This window comes from Synchytrium microbalum, assembly GCF_006535985.1.
Source record: "Synchytrium microbalum strain JEL517 chromosome Unknown SmJEL517_scf0061, whole genome shotgun sequence".
Classification (NCBI taxonomy): Eukaryota; Fungi; Chytridiomycota; class Chytridiomycetes; order Synchytriales; family Synchytriaceae; genus Synchytrium; species Synchytrium microbalum.
Genome location: NW_022158410.1, coordinates 75,644 through 90,829, shown reverse-complemented (window position 1 = coordinate 90,829; position 15,186 = coordinate 75,644). Strand labels below are relative to the sequence as shown.

The following is a 15,186-nucleotide window of genomic DNA, read 5'->3' as shown; positions in this document are numbered from 1 at the left end:
GTACTTGCGACAGTACCAATGGCTATAGTCTTTCACAAGTCTATCTGGTATATTGTAACCCCAGATGCTAGAATCCTTCGATAGGTGGATCAATTCCAACCTTTCAGATCCGTCATTCCAAAGTTCAGCAATGGAAACAACAGAGTCCTTGAATGCGAATTCGTACAAGTGACCTTTACGTTCGCTCATACTCTGTAGAGTATAGCTAGTCCCAATTGAAGACTTTGTAAAGACTTCAAAGTTGTTTGAACCAAATGAGCGGCGGTATAGCTTATTGTTTAGGATATCTTTTGGGAGACGACCCAGTGTACGTCCCCGTACCAGCAACGTGCCTACCAGAAAGATTTAAAGCACTTAGTCATTGAGGTTTGAAACTCCAAACGACGAACGATGATACCTTTTAGCAGATCAACTAGATAGTAGTCTCCAGGTATTCTTGTTTCAAACATAGTACTGGACTCAGTGTTGACGAAATCAACACGATACCACTTTGTATCCAAAGAGAATTCTTCTAGTAATGTCTTCACGGCTACAGACAATATACGCCTTCCAGCTGGGCTAGTCAATACCTTCACTAAATCCTGGAATCGACGAGCAACAATCCTAGCACACTTCGTCTTCAAACAAAGTACTTCAGCTTCAAAGTCCTTGTTTCCAATAGCAAAATACGACGTGTGATTAAATTGCAATATAAACGTAACGAGATCCCTGGCATTGGCAGTGGTAAGCTTCATATGAGAGTACACAAGGATACCATATCCGTAAAACAAACACTGCTTTGCTCTTAAATAAGTACTGTCCGTTGAGTCTGAAGCCGCTTCCAGGTTGTGAGCAGCGAGTCTCTGTTCTATTTGGCGGTTTAGATCTGCAACCCATTCTACGATAACCTTGACGAATTGAGGTGGGCTTTGGGCACGGTGTTTATGGCCAATCCAACCTGCAATTTCTCCAAGAATACTAGCAAATCGATAATCAGCTGGATTATCTTTCAGAATGTTTGCCCATTTGACAAGGTCTGCATCTAGGACACAAGATAAATCACGAGTCTCGTCTACCCTCCACAAAAACGTCTTAGTAGCAACATCAATATCTCCGACTTGATACAGAGCTTGACGGATTGTTGCTTGAGCGTCATCGTTATCAAACGGAAAAGCTCCTTCCTTTATACCATTACAGAGCTTTCTGAGTTGCTGAAACGGGTAACTGCGAAGAGTGCCTAAAGTCAAGAAGCTCTTCCTGTCTATATTGGCTGGTTTGATATGGTCCTTGGTATAGATGTAGTTCCCACGACCACCATTCCGAGTATTGGGGGCAGACAAGATACTTGATATTTCTGAATCAATATGTCCAGACCAAGCTTCAGTGTAGTATGACTCCACGATTTCGGCATTGTAAGTATGGAATGGATTTATACGGTTTATCCAGATCCATGACGACCCAGCGATTGAAGGATAAAAGGTATTGTGTCGGGAATTACTCAAATTCAACACACTTGCTTGAAAAGCTGGCAACTTTATACTATGATTGAGAGTAAACTTCTTATCGGGTACTAGCTGGCTGCCGTGACTGGTGATGAAGGTTTTCCAACTCTGTGCAGAAGGCGAGGCCATGGATCTAGTGTAAGGTTCGAATCTAGCATCACTGCGTACATACGGTGCTCGTGGAGCTAGCATATATTGAGCCAGATATAGCATATCGACGTAATTTTGGATCGGTTCTGGCATTAAGAGGAAGAATATGACTGCTCGACGTGCCCATGGATCTTCGGGAAAAGGATTTATGACGGGATTCACATCTTGTTGCTCTCTGTCCCTTCGCTCGGTTAGACTACTGATTCGACCATCTACTTGTGTGATTTGCCGATTGTAGCTGTTGACCGCGTTGTTATAGACAGTGTTATCATGTCGATACTGGTTTAGATCGTCATCATATTGGGCTCGTAGTATTTCGTAATCTACAGATCCAAACCGTGGCCTTCCGGAAGGGGGCACTGGTTTTTGTAGACAGTGTCTCTCGTCTATAAGACGACCTCTTTCAGTCTGTAGAACGACAATTTGAGCAGCCAGCTCCTTGCATAATTCCTGTTTAGATCTGACAAACTCCCAGTGCCTTGCTATGGCGTTTTCTGCCTTAGCTTGCTCTGTGTCGGATCTTCGTATCATATGCTCATTCAATGGATCCAAAGTAGCTCTGTATGCAAACTCTAACGTGTGCTGAAACCCATTCTTTCCTGCAAAAATCGCAGGACCAGTGTAGGATACAATATAAGCAACCAAATTCAGAATCAGAGATTGTTCCTCCTGAGAGTTACAAACAAGACAGCGTAAATGTGTAGGATCAAGTGCTATACCAAAGTCTTGCAGTGACTCGTAGACACGTGCTGCATGCCGATGGAGTAATAGACAAGCCACCCATACTATTAACAATTCTCGAGTCCTAGTAGCTGAGTACATGATATGTTTAGATCGTTCCTGGTTCTTAAGCCATGTTTCAAGGATCTGTTGATATATGACGACAAGGCCAAGAAGCGCTTTCGTATCAGCGTCAGACAGCACTGGACCATTCGGATCTCTAAGCAAGACAGCCGAGCTAAAGAGACATCGTTCGATACTAGCCATTATGAGAAGACTAACATACATGCTGTCTGCATCGTTAGGATTGGATCTGGCTTTCAACTTGACAGCCCAAGATTCGACACGTATAAACGGGATCTGGGTTACACCTGTAGCATAGTAGGAAGGATCTACAAATGCCGCTCCACTGATGTCTGCGATAGCTTTGGTCCGCACATCGTCCGAGGTCTCAGTGTTTGCATTGACATTCGCAACCACATTCATAGCTTTATTCCAGATTTTCAAGGGTTGTTCGATTGAGTCAGAAGGTGCGGCTTTCATCACATACGGTTTAGCAATTTCTAAAGCAATCTCGTCACGGAGTTTCTCTAGATGGCAATGCACATGTTTGCAAGCCCTATCGACAGACGCTACGTCACTGTCATTGAGATAGCCCTTGCGGGCATGAAATACAGCCATCACGGTGGTGTCCATCATACAAAACAGATAATCCACCTTGTCCCGTCTATAAGCGATCCTGCCCTCCAAAGACTCACGCTCGAAACGCTCCAGGCTCTTTAATAGTTGCATTATATAAAAGTTCAAGATGAACTTTGTGTGGAGTTTGGGTTCGTTGAGCAAGACTAGTAGCGAATAGTATGCCAACCACCAAGTAGTGGTATTGTTACCGACGTCAGCTGTTCCGTGGTTGGCATCCATCAAAGCAGATCCTGAGATAGCTTTACTTACTGCTGACTGGACGGCAGAAGGAGCTCCTCCTGTTACAAGATCTAGTTCTGGCACCGTGACATCATGTGCAGCTTTACCTGCCCATCCACCACATGGAAGTGACACTACTTGGGTAGGAATGGCGTGTTGCTCTGCACTTCTATACTGACTGACATGTACAGCAACCTTCCATTCATCAAGCCCAAGAACCGTATAGCAAAAGCTCTGTTCATCCAGTTCGTCCACCTCCAGCATCAAAGCAGCCCCATATGTAGGATAAAAGCTTTCAATGGACCTCATCTTTTGTTGCAATACACTAGGAGCACCTCCTTGGGTCATGGCCGTAACCGCAGATTGTAGCACATTCAAGTCCGTGTCGTTGATAGGTACGATCATACGATTCCCCGCGTTTCGTCGCAAGTCAGCGATGCAGACATTAAACGAATCTATAATATCATAGACGTGCGTAGCATTCCTGTCAAGTTTTGGCAATTTTCGATGTGCGACACGATAGATGGCATCCATTACAATCTCATCCTCGGGAATCAATCCGTCGCTCAACACTGGTGTTGTGATGGTGGTAGGTGGATGAAGATTCCTGGACTCCATGATGGAGACTAGTGCTGATACACCGAGTGTGCCGACAGAGCTTTTGGCGGTGGCGAAAATACTTGTTAAATATTGAAACGAATGCAAAAGCAAAAATTCTCCAAGAAGTGTCACCTCTCTGAATCTGCTTGTCCACTAGATGCAGATGCCATCAAGGAGACTGGATGGGTTATTAGTCTCCGTTTGTGGTGGGTATCTCGTCATAAACCAAAAGTCCGACTTTGGGCTGGTTGAGGGTCAAAACTCCAAAACTCATTGTAGGCGCTTAGAAGGCGTCGGTTGTTCCGACCGAAAGGGGAGATAAAAGGAGCATTAAGCTTTGAATGGTTCTCAGTTTCGAGTCTAGAATATGCTTTGGGTTATTTCAAAGACAGCTACGTATCAAGGTATTGGATTGCTCAATCCAAAATATGTTTAGACGAGACCCACCCTCACGACGAGACGGTGCTCCTATGAGGTGAAAAAGCAGAAGCCTCGCAAGCCATACGGTCAAAGGTCGAAATCTACTACCCTCCTCACGTCTCGGATGGGCTTTCTGTCCAAGCAGCATGTACGGGTTCTCACAAGACCTAACTTCCAAGCAAGCAGGATTTAACTCGCCTGCCAACAGCGCAAAGAAGTGCTAATGCTGTTGCCATGCTCATATGAGGCCGCCGTACCGAATGGTGCACTCTGTACACACGCTTCATCCGCGAAAGTTCTCTGGAGCGTTAGATGCAATCGTAAACTCTAACCTTTAATTAGTAATCCAAACACCATCTAAAGTCCTACAAATGAATGCATTTCAAACAACACGTTCTACCATATAAAGTCCTACAAATCAATACTTTCAAACAACACATTCTACGGTTCGGTACACAAGGCACAAAATGTGTTAGCAGTACAAGCCCTCTGCATTTCTCCGGGCTTGGGGCCGGCATTGGCTGCATTACCTATGTTCAAAACGTAAAGTTGCGATACGGAATAGCTCAAATATAGTTGCCTGAGTTGTGGTACTTGGGTTTTATGGTGTAGCTACCATCAGTATTACGACCCAACCACGTAAACGTGGATCCACTCTATGGCTTACGCCACCTCGCTTGACAAGGCCGTCGATCTCAGCAGAGCCGAGAGAGGCCAGGACCCGGCTCATATTCGATGGCCGGGCTCACGAGTCGGAAGAGTGTTTAGGGCACGATGAGCAGCTCATCTCGTGCTAATGGCCACTAGTTGCAGTTGCCCTCTGCTGACGGTGGGAGCGTCATAGTCCTAGTTCTAACTCAGTTTTTACGCTCCGTAGGCAAAAGGACTTGGTTGAAGAGCAACCACACTTGATGTCAGCATCTTGCTGGGAACGATGAGACATGCAGAGGTGTGGATGGGCACTGAGTAGTTCGGTTCTCTCTCATGGAGTAGGGCCTTGAGGTGTGCGGTGGCCTACATCGAAGAAAAACAAGATTTGAGTTGGGACAATTTCTGATAAAAACGACATTTGCTCATAGGAAGAAGGACGCAGAAGAGCCATCCGTGCTATCAATCCATACCCCCAGTGCACTGGATGCCTGTCCTCTGTTTCTATGTCTCCTCTTTACCAATCCGCATGAATCTCTTGTTGGATTGGTTGCTCGAATAGAAGATGCATGTTTCGACATTGCTGAGCAGAAGCTACGAGGTAGACAACGAGACAAGACACGCAAAATAACGTTTTTTGAGAGATATTATCCTGGCAAGTCTCCAGAGTGAGAAACGACTCGTGCAATGAGAGTGATTTAAGACATCTGGTAGGACTGGTTAAGCTTTCGAGAGGAAGTAGGAGACAGAGCTCTGAACAGAAGTCGAACATTACGCAATATTCGAGTCGATTTATGAGTTTTGGCTAGTAGAATCTGCTCAACCACATGTAGAAATGATGTGTTGGATCAGCACGTCAACATTGGACGCAAAGTCGTGTCTTGGTGAACGAAATAGGTTAAAATATCTGCCAATTCAGGTCTTTCTGTCACCCGAACGAGTGCTGCCGTGTTGATTCAGTGGAGAGTGCTCTGCAATGCCTGAAGCTATTGGCTAATACGTAAGAACTGATGCTCGTTTTCTTTTGATACGCCAGCATTTCTGCAAATCCAGACTTATGAAATTTAAAATGAATCCTACTTCTCTCAATCTACTCACAACTGCTGTGCATAAGAGTCGAACTGGACCTTGTTGGTTGAACCGTCCAGATCGTAAATACTGGGTCTGCAGGGTTCGTTACATCATACTCGACCGTCTGGAGTAGGGCTATATAAATATTCGATTTAAACATGTTATGGAGTTGACGAGTTGACTTGTAACTGATAACAGTTTCAACCATTGGCGCTTGCAGCTGGGGGGGTTTTTTCCGCAAAACCCCAGTTCCTATCGCCGTTCCTCAACCATCATTCAACCCTGATGTAAGATCCAGACACACAAGATATTGCTTCACAAAACTACTTTTATTGATTCCTTCCTTTTTGTTTACGTTTTACAAAACACGCAATGATTTCCTTCCAGAGATGACAAGCAAGCAAAAAAACCCAACGACCCTCCCCTTCTCCTAATACATTTTTTATATGTGTTTATGTTTTTGTTTATAGACGAGCACCAGTCAAGGATCCCTTTGGAGAAGTGACGATAGAGTCATAGCACTAAAGACGACAAAAGTGTTAGCGATATACACGAATTGAATGCCAGAATCACATTCCAGTTTCTTTTTTGGCACACATACCAGAGAAGTCAAGAAATCCGAATAATCGCCCCCTTGCACGGTACTCAAAAACAGCTTCCTCGCCAAATCCCATTTGCCAGCACTGTAAGCCTTCTCTCCAACCTGTTTACGAAGCGCAGCCAACTCCTCATCCAGCAAGGCAACAATATACTGTGGATTGATAGCTTTACCCTCGTTCGTCTTTACATTATGACGAACCCACTGCCACAATTGCGATCGTGAGATTTCAGCAGTTGCAGCATCCTCCATGAGATTATGAATGGGTACACATCCCACACCTCGGAGCCAAGATTCCATATATTGGACACCGACAGACAAGTTGGAGCGTAATCCCTTTTCGGTGACGCCACCTTTGAGCCCTGCGGTTGAGATCAAGTCGGATCCCGAGACACGGACGTCTTCACGACGGATGTGGAGCTGGTTTGGGGTTGGCATGTGCTTGTTGAAGATGTCCATGGCGATTTTTACGAGATCTGGATGTGCGACCCATGTGCCATCGTGGCCTGCAGATACTTCACGGAGCTTGTCGGCACGGACTTTGGTCAAGGCGGCTTCATTGGCAGCTGGATCGTCCTTGATTGGGATTTGGGCAGCCATGCCTCCCATAGCGTGTACACCTCGTGCATGACAGGTTTTGATGAGGAGACGTACATACGAGTCCATGAATGGTACAGTCATGGTGATTTCACTACGGTCGGGCAATACGAATTCGGGCTTTGTACGGAATTTCTTTATAAAGCTGAATATGTAATCCCATCGTCCACAGTTCAGGCCAGATGAGTGGTCTCGGAGTTCGTATATGATTTCGTCCATTTCAAAGGCCGCCAAGATGGTTTCAATCAATACTGTTCCTCTAATGGTACCCCTAGGGACAGCCAGCATGTCCTGAGCCATGTTGAAGATATCATTCCAGAGACGAGCTTCCAAGTGCGATTCCATTTTGGGCAAGTAAAAGTATGGACCAAATCCTTGTTTGACTGATTCTTTGGCATTATGGAAAAAGTAGAGGGCGAAATCAAAGATGGATGCAGAGCATGGCTCTCCGTCGACAAGGAAGTGCTTTTCTTCCAAGTGCCAACCGCGGGGACGGACCAATAGAGTAGCTAGTTTACCATCAGGACGGAGTTTATAGTATTTACCATTGGGTGCTTCGTATGTGACTGTTCTACGGACGGCATCTCGCAAGTTGAGTTGGCCTTGCAAGTTGTTTTCCCAAGTTGGGGCGTTCGAGTCTATTCGAGCAAAAAAAAGCACATGTCAGTGGGGGGTAGAACATTTCGAGATGAACGACTGGCCAATGCATCTTGAGTTTCAAATACTACATCTCTATACATACCTTCAAAATCAGCCATATAAGTACTAGCACCAGAGTTCAAAGCATTGATGACCATCTTTCGGTCGACAGGACCAGTGATTTCCACACGACGATCGATCAAGCCAGGAGCAGGTGGAGCAGCCTTCCATGTTGGGTTTTCACGGATGGCCTTGGTTTCAGGTAAGAAGTCAGGCAAGAGACTAAATAAAAAGAAGAAGTCGTGGTTGAGAAAAAATAAGTGTCACGAAAATGAATTAGAATCGAAAAAGTATTGGTGAATAAAAGGCAGTTCGTATGCAACGAATACAGTAACAGCATATGAAGCCAGTATACTTGCTCCACTCTTCCAGAAAAAAAAAACCATGTTTCATGCTGACATGTGCAATGTTTCCAAATGTTTCGTATTCAACCATTACAACACCAATGAATAATAGAGTAGCAGCAAGACATACCCAGCTTCAATCTTTGACTCGACGAGTTTCCTCCTAGCGAGCAATTCCTTTCGTCTCGGGTTGAATGCTCTGTTCAAAGTAGCAACGAATTGTTGGGCTTCCAAAGTCAGGATTTCTGCCTCTGATGCCTTGACTGGGGCTGCAATGGTCACTCCCTTCACTGTGGCTATGACGCTCATGACTTGTTTTCTTATTTCAATGGGTTGGGTTGACTGAGTTTCGAATTATAGCTGGGTGAAAATCTTGTTTTGAGTGTGAATCAGCAGAAAGAAAGAATACGACCGAGGGCTGAATAGGTGGGAAAGAGAGGCGATTGCTCGACATTTGACAGTTTCGAACAGAAAATAGGACTCAAGTCATAAAACGCGTCGAATTCACTTTTGTAATACATTATATTCTTGTAAACGTTCTACAGATTATGTGCATGCAGATACTCTCCATAATATACAAGCCGCAGCAGCAGATCCAGCTTAATACAAATTACACTTGCTTGCCATATCATTACTCAAAACTTCATGCACCGGAGTGTCAGCAACATCGTCTACCTCCATATCCATTCCATGATCATTTTCAAGCACCGAGTAGTGCGACGTGGACAAGAATCGTTCAGCTTCTTCATCAGTAACTTCGGATATGAGTGGTCCTGCACTATTATTATCATTATTGGTGGTGGTGGTATATGTGTAGCAGTGATTGGTGTCATTGTCGTATTCCGTATCATGTTCGTCCGAGTCGTCCTTCCAGCGTATAGCCCGTGGTATAGTTGGAATATTGAGACAATCGTTCCAGTCGGGTAGTATATTGGGTAGTTCGTATATAGTTTGAGGACGTAACGCTACAAAATTCAAACGCAGTGAGTACGCTTTGAAACAAAGACAAAGAGAGCAACAGACTGACTAACTTACACTCTTCAGGATTCGCAAGCAAGAACCGAACCTTTGGCTTCCGATAACAATACTCTGTAATCCTCTGCATATCATCGTCCCAACTGAAAACCACCTGCTGCACCTCATCGTCATTCACATCCATGGGAGCAGCAGCAGCCATACCACCATCATCTCCATTCACACGATTTCGTTTCATCGCACTGTCTTCCTCCTCCCCATCTTCACGTTCATCAAGCTTCCTCTTATGATGCTGAATCCCAAATGTCATATCAGATGTATCCATTCGTAGTTTCTTATACTCTGGGACGACAAATCCATAGTCGAATGGCTCGTATTGGTCGGGTTCGAGTCCATGTTTGCGTGGGAATATAGGCTGTTGAGCTGGAGATGGGGGATTCATTGTCATCATTTTTGGAAAGCTTTTTGGAGTAGCGTTACAAGTCGACAGGACCCGTAAGCTGGCGTGATAAGGTGCTATAAGGTGGTAATGGTTGGTATAATCAGCGGTAGGCCTTCTTTATAGTGGTAGACGGGATATTGTCGGTTTGTATAACACTGGTGAGTGTGAGAAGTCGCTGGAAGGATCGATGGTGGCGGTGAGATAGTTGGTAGACTGACGTGAAGGAAGGGATAGACAGGATATATGCGGATGTATTGCTCTTGAAAACAAGTCCTGATTTATTTCATTAACGTGTTGACAAGGAGAACTTTACGTGATTTTGTCTCAATATTGTAAATAACGTGAACGGAATCGGCCATAGTTTCCTAATTAACAAACCATCAAAGTAGACATTTCCTGCATGATATACCTGATCCAATCACCGTCAAAATACCGTCCTCGTCCTTCAATAAAACTACAGCATCCCACGAATTGTGCCTTCCAATGTCGAAATCGGAAGGCGTCGAGAACACCCAATCTAACCATTCATCTCAAATCATACTGCTCTTCGCCTCTTAAACCATTAAACATAGTCGAATGAAGCACATTCATCCAATACGTTCATCCAAGACCCAAGCAGAGGGACAGGAGATTCTCAGCAAAAGCGAAGAAGCTGGTCAGTCCGCTTACGCAATCAACCTGTCGTTCCATGTCGGACATCGCCTTTTAAGCTAGTCCGTCCGGTGCACCTCACACAGCCTGAACACCGCGGCCAACTACTTGAACTTGCAAAAAACGACTGTCACAATTGTTGCTCACGCATCACAGCAACGGATCAAAAGGCGAGTCGCAAATACCATTGTGGAAATCGGTACCCTCATTTCTAACTCCTTCTCTTGCAGCAGTACGCGAAAACATTGATGGATCCTAGCTGACGTACTAAAAAGTAGTGCCCCACCCAAGGAAAAAATTTAGCAACGCACCAACCTGTACCATTCCGATGCAGATATAAACGCAATCAGACAACTCCTCAAGCACCAGAACTATCTCGATCAGTTCTGCAACACCACCGTGGTTGTGAGAAACGTTGGTGAAAGGAAATGGATTCAACAGCTACGATGACCAACAGCAGCAGTGACAACCCACCATTCTCCAGCCCCACGACACCCGAAACGCATTTAATCGCCGTGTATTTCGAACGTGAAGACAGTAACAGTGCTGGTAAAAACGGTGATTATGTCGCGATGCATGTGTGCGTGGTGGGCAGAGACGAGGTAGTGGAGGTTGTAGAGCAGTACAGTGTTTTGATACGTGATGTGGATTCGAATGGAGGTATGATCTCTCATTTATCCTTTTTGTACCTTTTACTTCGACCTTGTATTTTTACCAAACATTTGCTCTTTGTATTTTATCCAGACACCTTAGAGCACGCACTCGACACCCTAACATCAACCCTCGACGCCCTCACATTCGCATCCCACACATTCGCACTCGTCACGCACGGAGAGTATGATATCCGCGGTAAACTAATCCACGATGCAGCGCAACAAAATATCGTGCTGCCACCTCACTATAACATATTCTATAATCTAATTGACGAGGTGGGTATATATTGTCGGGCTAGCAGCCGTGCCGTGCCGGCTGATGTGGGGTTAGACGGATTAGCGAAATGTATATTTGGCGATAGTGTGGACGCAGACGCAGAAGTGGTGCGTGAGAGCCCCGCTGTGACGATGGGGAGGATGATTATAGAAATATTTAGATGGTGCAGCACGTATACGGGCCCCGATGTGCCGTTCACGGCTCCAATCAACGTGACATCTCAATTAAATGACTTTTTACAAACCCAGTCAAACATAGTCAAGGTCGTTGGACTGCCAATGAGGATTGCGTACTCGTATGTCACATACCAAATCCTTTGATTTTAAAAAGCATTTTCATAGTTATTAAACACTTCGTTTTATAGGTTTATAGACACATGGCTCTCTCCCCAAACCATAAAACCCAAACAAGTCCTCCTCTCGCGCCATATTGACGGGTCGCCGAACGGAACCGCGTATCTCGTGTTTGGGAGCCATGAGGATGCAAAGACGGCGCTGGCGCTAGATTATAGCTTGCTCGGGGACGAGAGGGTACTTGTGCAGCCGTGTGTTGGGAGTGAGGTGGTGGATGTTAGGAGGGATACGGTTAGTAGTGTTATAATAATCATGATGGTTGTGGTATTGATGGTTTATTTTTAGGTATCGACGAAAGAGTCTGCGAAGCCTGGAGGTAGAGAGTAAAATAACTTGCAAAATCCAAACATCATGAACTTACGAATGTTGGTGTTTAGATTGGGTGTGTGATGGATGCCAGTTCTATAATTTCGGTATGCACAAACAATCTTTTTCCTTCCAAAAACACTACTTATGTCTCCTCACACCTCTTTCCATCAATCATTAACAAATTCATTTTTTTTCACAGCAACCCGCAAAACATGCTTCAACTGCACAATCCCCGCGCACCCATCCGTCCTCACAACACCCATCGAACTCAAACCTGGAGGTAACTTCCCCATCCTCAACCCCATCACCTTCTTCTTTTTTGCCAACCTTCGCACAATAGACTGGATATGCCACTGCACAACGCACAACTTCGCCTCCCGCCACACATGCATGAAATGCACATCCCCACGTCCCGACACGCCTCACACGCCCCGCAAGAAAACAACATGGACCTGCGCATCCTGCCGTGCGATAAACAATGATGGGAGACGGCATTGTGGGGCGTGTGGGGCCGTCAATGTGAAAACGAGGGTGCCGGATCGTCCTGGTGGTAAGTGTTCTCGTCTGCAAGACGCGTGTGGTTTGATGAAGACGTTGGAGTTGCTAATGCAACTCGACGCAACTCACTAGACTGGACATGCAGCAACTGCAAATACTACAACTATGCCTCACGAGATAAATGCCATCGCTGCCACACCCTCAAGTCCCTGCCTCTCCCACCAGCATCACTAGCTTCATCGTCAGACACGCTCCACAGACCACAACGCACCTCGAGTTACGGATCGGGCAGTGAAGAGCTGACGGAGCTTGATTTCCAAGAGTCTAGACCTCATCATCATCAGCAGCAGTATCATATACCACAACAGCAGCCTCATTATCAGCAACAGCAGTATCAGTATCCAATGTACGGATTCACGGTGTATCCGAATGCGCCAATTGTGTGGGCGCCGCAGCAGGCGTTTTATCCGTTTCAGCAGGGGCAGCAGCAGGGACAACAGTTTTGGGGTAATGATGGTAGTGTCCTTAGGCCACCATTGTATGATGAGACACAGCAGCATCCACAACAATAAAGAACTAACAATATTAATAGTAACTAACACAATAATACATAGAGCACAGTTCGCACTTACTTAAATAATACAAACAGTAAATTCATGGGGCTAAACCTCTATTTGTGTATGTTACGCGCAAATCTTACTTATAGCCCCTTTTATACAACTTCGCTAACTCGTATGAGGAGCCAACACCTCTGCATAACTCGCCAACATCTTCCCCACATCCCCCGCATCCTTCTTCACAATCTCAGTCAAACTCGCCAACCATTTCTCATGATCCTGCAATACATCTTTGAGCTGGTCAACGTCGCCTGCGATCGCTCCTTCCAGTCCCGCAGTACCACCACCACCTTGCGTGTTGTTGACATCAGTCATGGTGCGATCGTCACGTAAGTGCTCGATCCGGGTGCTTAGTTCCATTATGCGGGCACGTATTTGGCTTTCGTGGTCGAGTTTGTGGGAAAGGGCTTCTATGCGTGCTTTAAAGGCTTCTTCGTCGGGTTTGATGGATGTGGAGCGTGTGCGGAGGACTTGAGTGTATGACATTAGCTATGATAGGGTAATGTGTGAGTTTCTTTCTGTTGATGGGAGGTAGCAAAAAGATACACAATGCAGCATGACGGTTGTATGTGACTACCAGAATTAACCGAGGACTACAACGATTTTTGAATACCAAGCGTCAACAAGGACCATTCTGTTTTCAACACTTACTCGAGCGATACGAGAACTCAATTCAGCATTCTTGCGTTGATATGCAGTCAAACGCATTGTCGTATCCAGGAAGTGGTGATTTCGTATCTTGGCAACTCGACTCTCCAAATTCTAAAAAATATGAAGTATCATCATCATATATCATCATTTTTTTTGCATCAATGATACACAAACCAATCAATAACATGCCTGAACTTGTCGAACATGAATAGCATTATTATCTCGTTGCTGTTTACACCTCTTGTCCAGACCTTCAAATCCGAGTATCTGGACTGGAACGGCCCTGTTTGGTGTTTTGATGAAGCGAGTTAGGCATACCAACAAAGAAACTCCGTGTAAGCTCTGCTTGAGAATCACTCACTTGTCAGCAATCTCGTCAGGTATCGCTCGTTTCTTTTCCATCCATCCAAACAGATAATCACCTTCACCCGGCTGATAGAGTTTGACTTCAGTTGGTTGGACAAAGTTGAGCAAGTAGTGCTGTAATGGGATGATGAAGATGATATCAATTAAAGTTCTTAGAGAGTGGTATTTTCGCTCCTTCTGAACTAATAAAGAGACAAGTCACTTACACGAAACACGTAAAACTTTGAATTCTGATTCCACATTTCCCTCATAAGATATAGCTGATCCATCACGTCTTTTGGATATAGTGATCGAACTATGGAAAACGCAGCGTCAGTTCATTGTCACCAAAAAACAAAACGCCCCATGTCAACATACCAATTCGTTGCGCAGTCTCCACATCCCTCGGACTCTTCCAATCTTCCTGCTGTTGCTGCTGCTGAACTTGTTGCTGCTGAGGAGCTCCAAACATGGATTGTCCAGCCGCACCAAATGCATTTTGAGTTCCAAACATGGATGATCCGAATGCACCTATTTGTTGTTGTTGCTGCTGTTGCTGTTGTGGCTGGCCAAAGCCTCCAAATCCACCGAATGCTGGTTGTTGCTGTTGTTGTGGTTGCGCGAAGAGGGATGTCTGTTGTTGTTGAGGTTGTTGGCCGAATGCACCGAACGCATTAGTAGCAGGCTGTTGTTGTTGTGGAGCACCGAATGAGGTTGATATAGGTTGAGGTTGTTGGCCGAATGGATTTGGAGTTTGTTGTTGTTGGCCGAATGATCCAAATGCTGGTTGTTGTTGCTGTTGTTGGGGTTGGCCGAATCCTCCAAATCCTATTATTAAGCAAGGTTAATATTGATTAATATATATGATATTACATGAATTATACCTCCTTGCTGTTGAGGCTGCTGTTGTTGTTGAGGTTGACCAAACATGTTTTGTTGAGGCTGTTGCTGCTGTTGTTGGCCACCAAAGCCTAGTAGATAAATGAGATATTAATAACAATACAATCAGTAGAGCATGTATCGAGTCTCCTCTTACCACCAAATCCTCCAAATGAGCTCATTCTTTGACACTTTTTGGTAGATTTGAAAAACACGAATGGAGGAGATGGGTTGAGAGGAACTTGCTATTTATAATGAATAATGTACGCGTAGATCAATAGAATACG

At 45.0% G+C, this 15,186-nt stretch overlaps 3 protein-coding genes across 3 annotated transcripts; 1 reads left to right on the top strand and 2 right to left on the bottom strand.

Annotated features, from left to right (window-relative positions):
- Window positions 1-6,475: 6,475 nt before the first annotated feature.
- Window positions 6,476-8,558, bottom strand: SmJEL517_g05841 (malate synthase; the record flags this gene model as incomplete). Its single annotated transcript, XM_031171767.1, has 4 exons — window positions 6,476-6,532; window positions 6,613-7,844; window positions 7,949-8,127; window positions 8,380-8,558. 4 exons carry the CDS (start codon window positions 8,556-8,558, stop codon window positions 6,476-6,478), a joined length of 1,647 nt encoding a protein of 548 aa, XP_031022257.1.
- A 2,205-nt stretch (window positions 8,559-10,763) lies between these two features.
- Window positions 10,764-12,979, top strand: SmJEL517_g05840 (uncharacterized protein; the record flags this gene model as incomplete). Its single annotated transcript, XM_031171766.1, has 8 exons — window positions 10,764-10,977; window positions 11,071-11,542; window positions 11,612-11,831; window positions 11,886-11,916; window positions 11,978-12,013; window positions 12,109-12,189; window positions 12,250-12,459; window positions 12,540-12,979. 8 exons carry the CDS (start codon window positions 10,764-10,766, stop codon window positions 12,977-12,979), a joined length of 1,704 nt encoding a protein of 567 aa, XP_031022256.1.
- Window positions 12,980-13,132: 153 nt separating this feature from the next.
- Window positions 13,133-15,081, bottom strand: SmJEL517_g05839 (uncharacterized protein; the record flags this gene model as incomplete). The annotated part of the gene is made up of 8 exons (XM_031171765.1): window positions 13,133-13,513; window positions 13,676-13,786; window positions 13,880-13,958; window positions 14,037-14,155; window positions 14,248-14,336; window positions 14,399-14,848; window positions 14,905-14,991; window positions 15,057-15,081. 8 exons carry the CDS (start codon window positions 15,079-15,081, stop codon window positions 13,133-13,135), a joined length of 1,341 nt encoding a protein of 446 aa, XP_031022264.1.
- Between the last annotated feature and the right edge of the window lie 105 nt (window positions 15,082-15,186).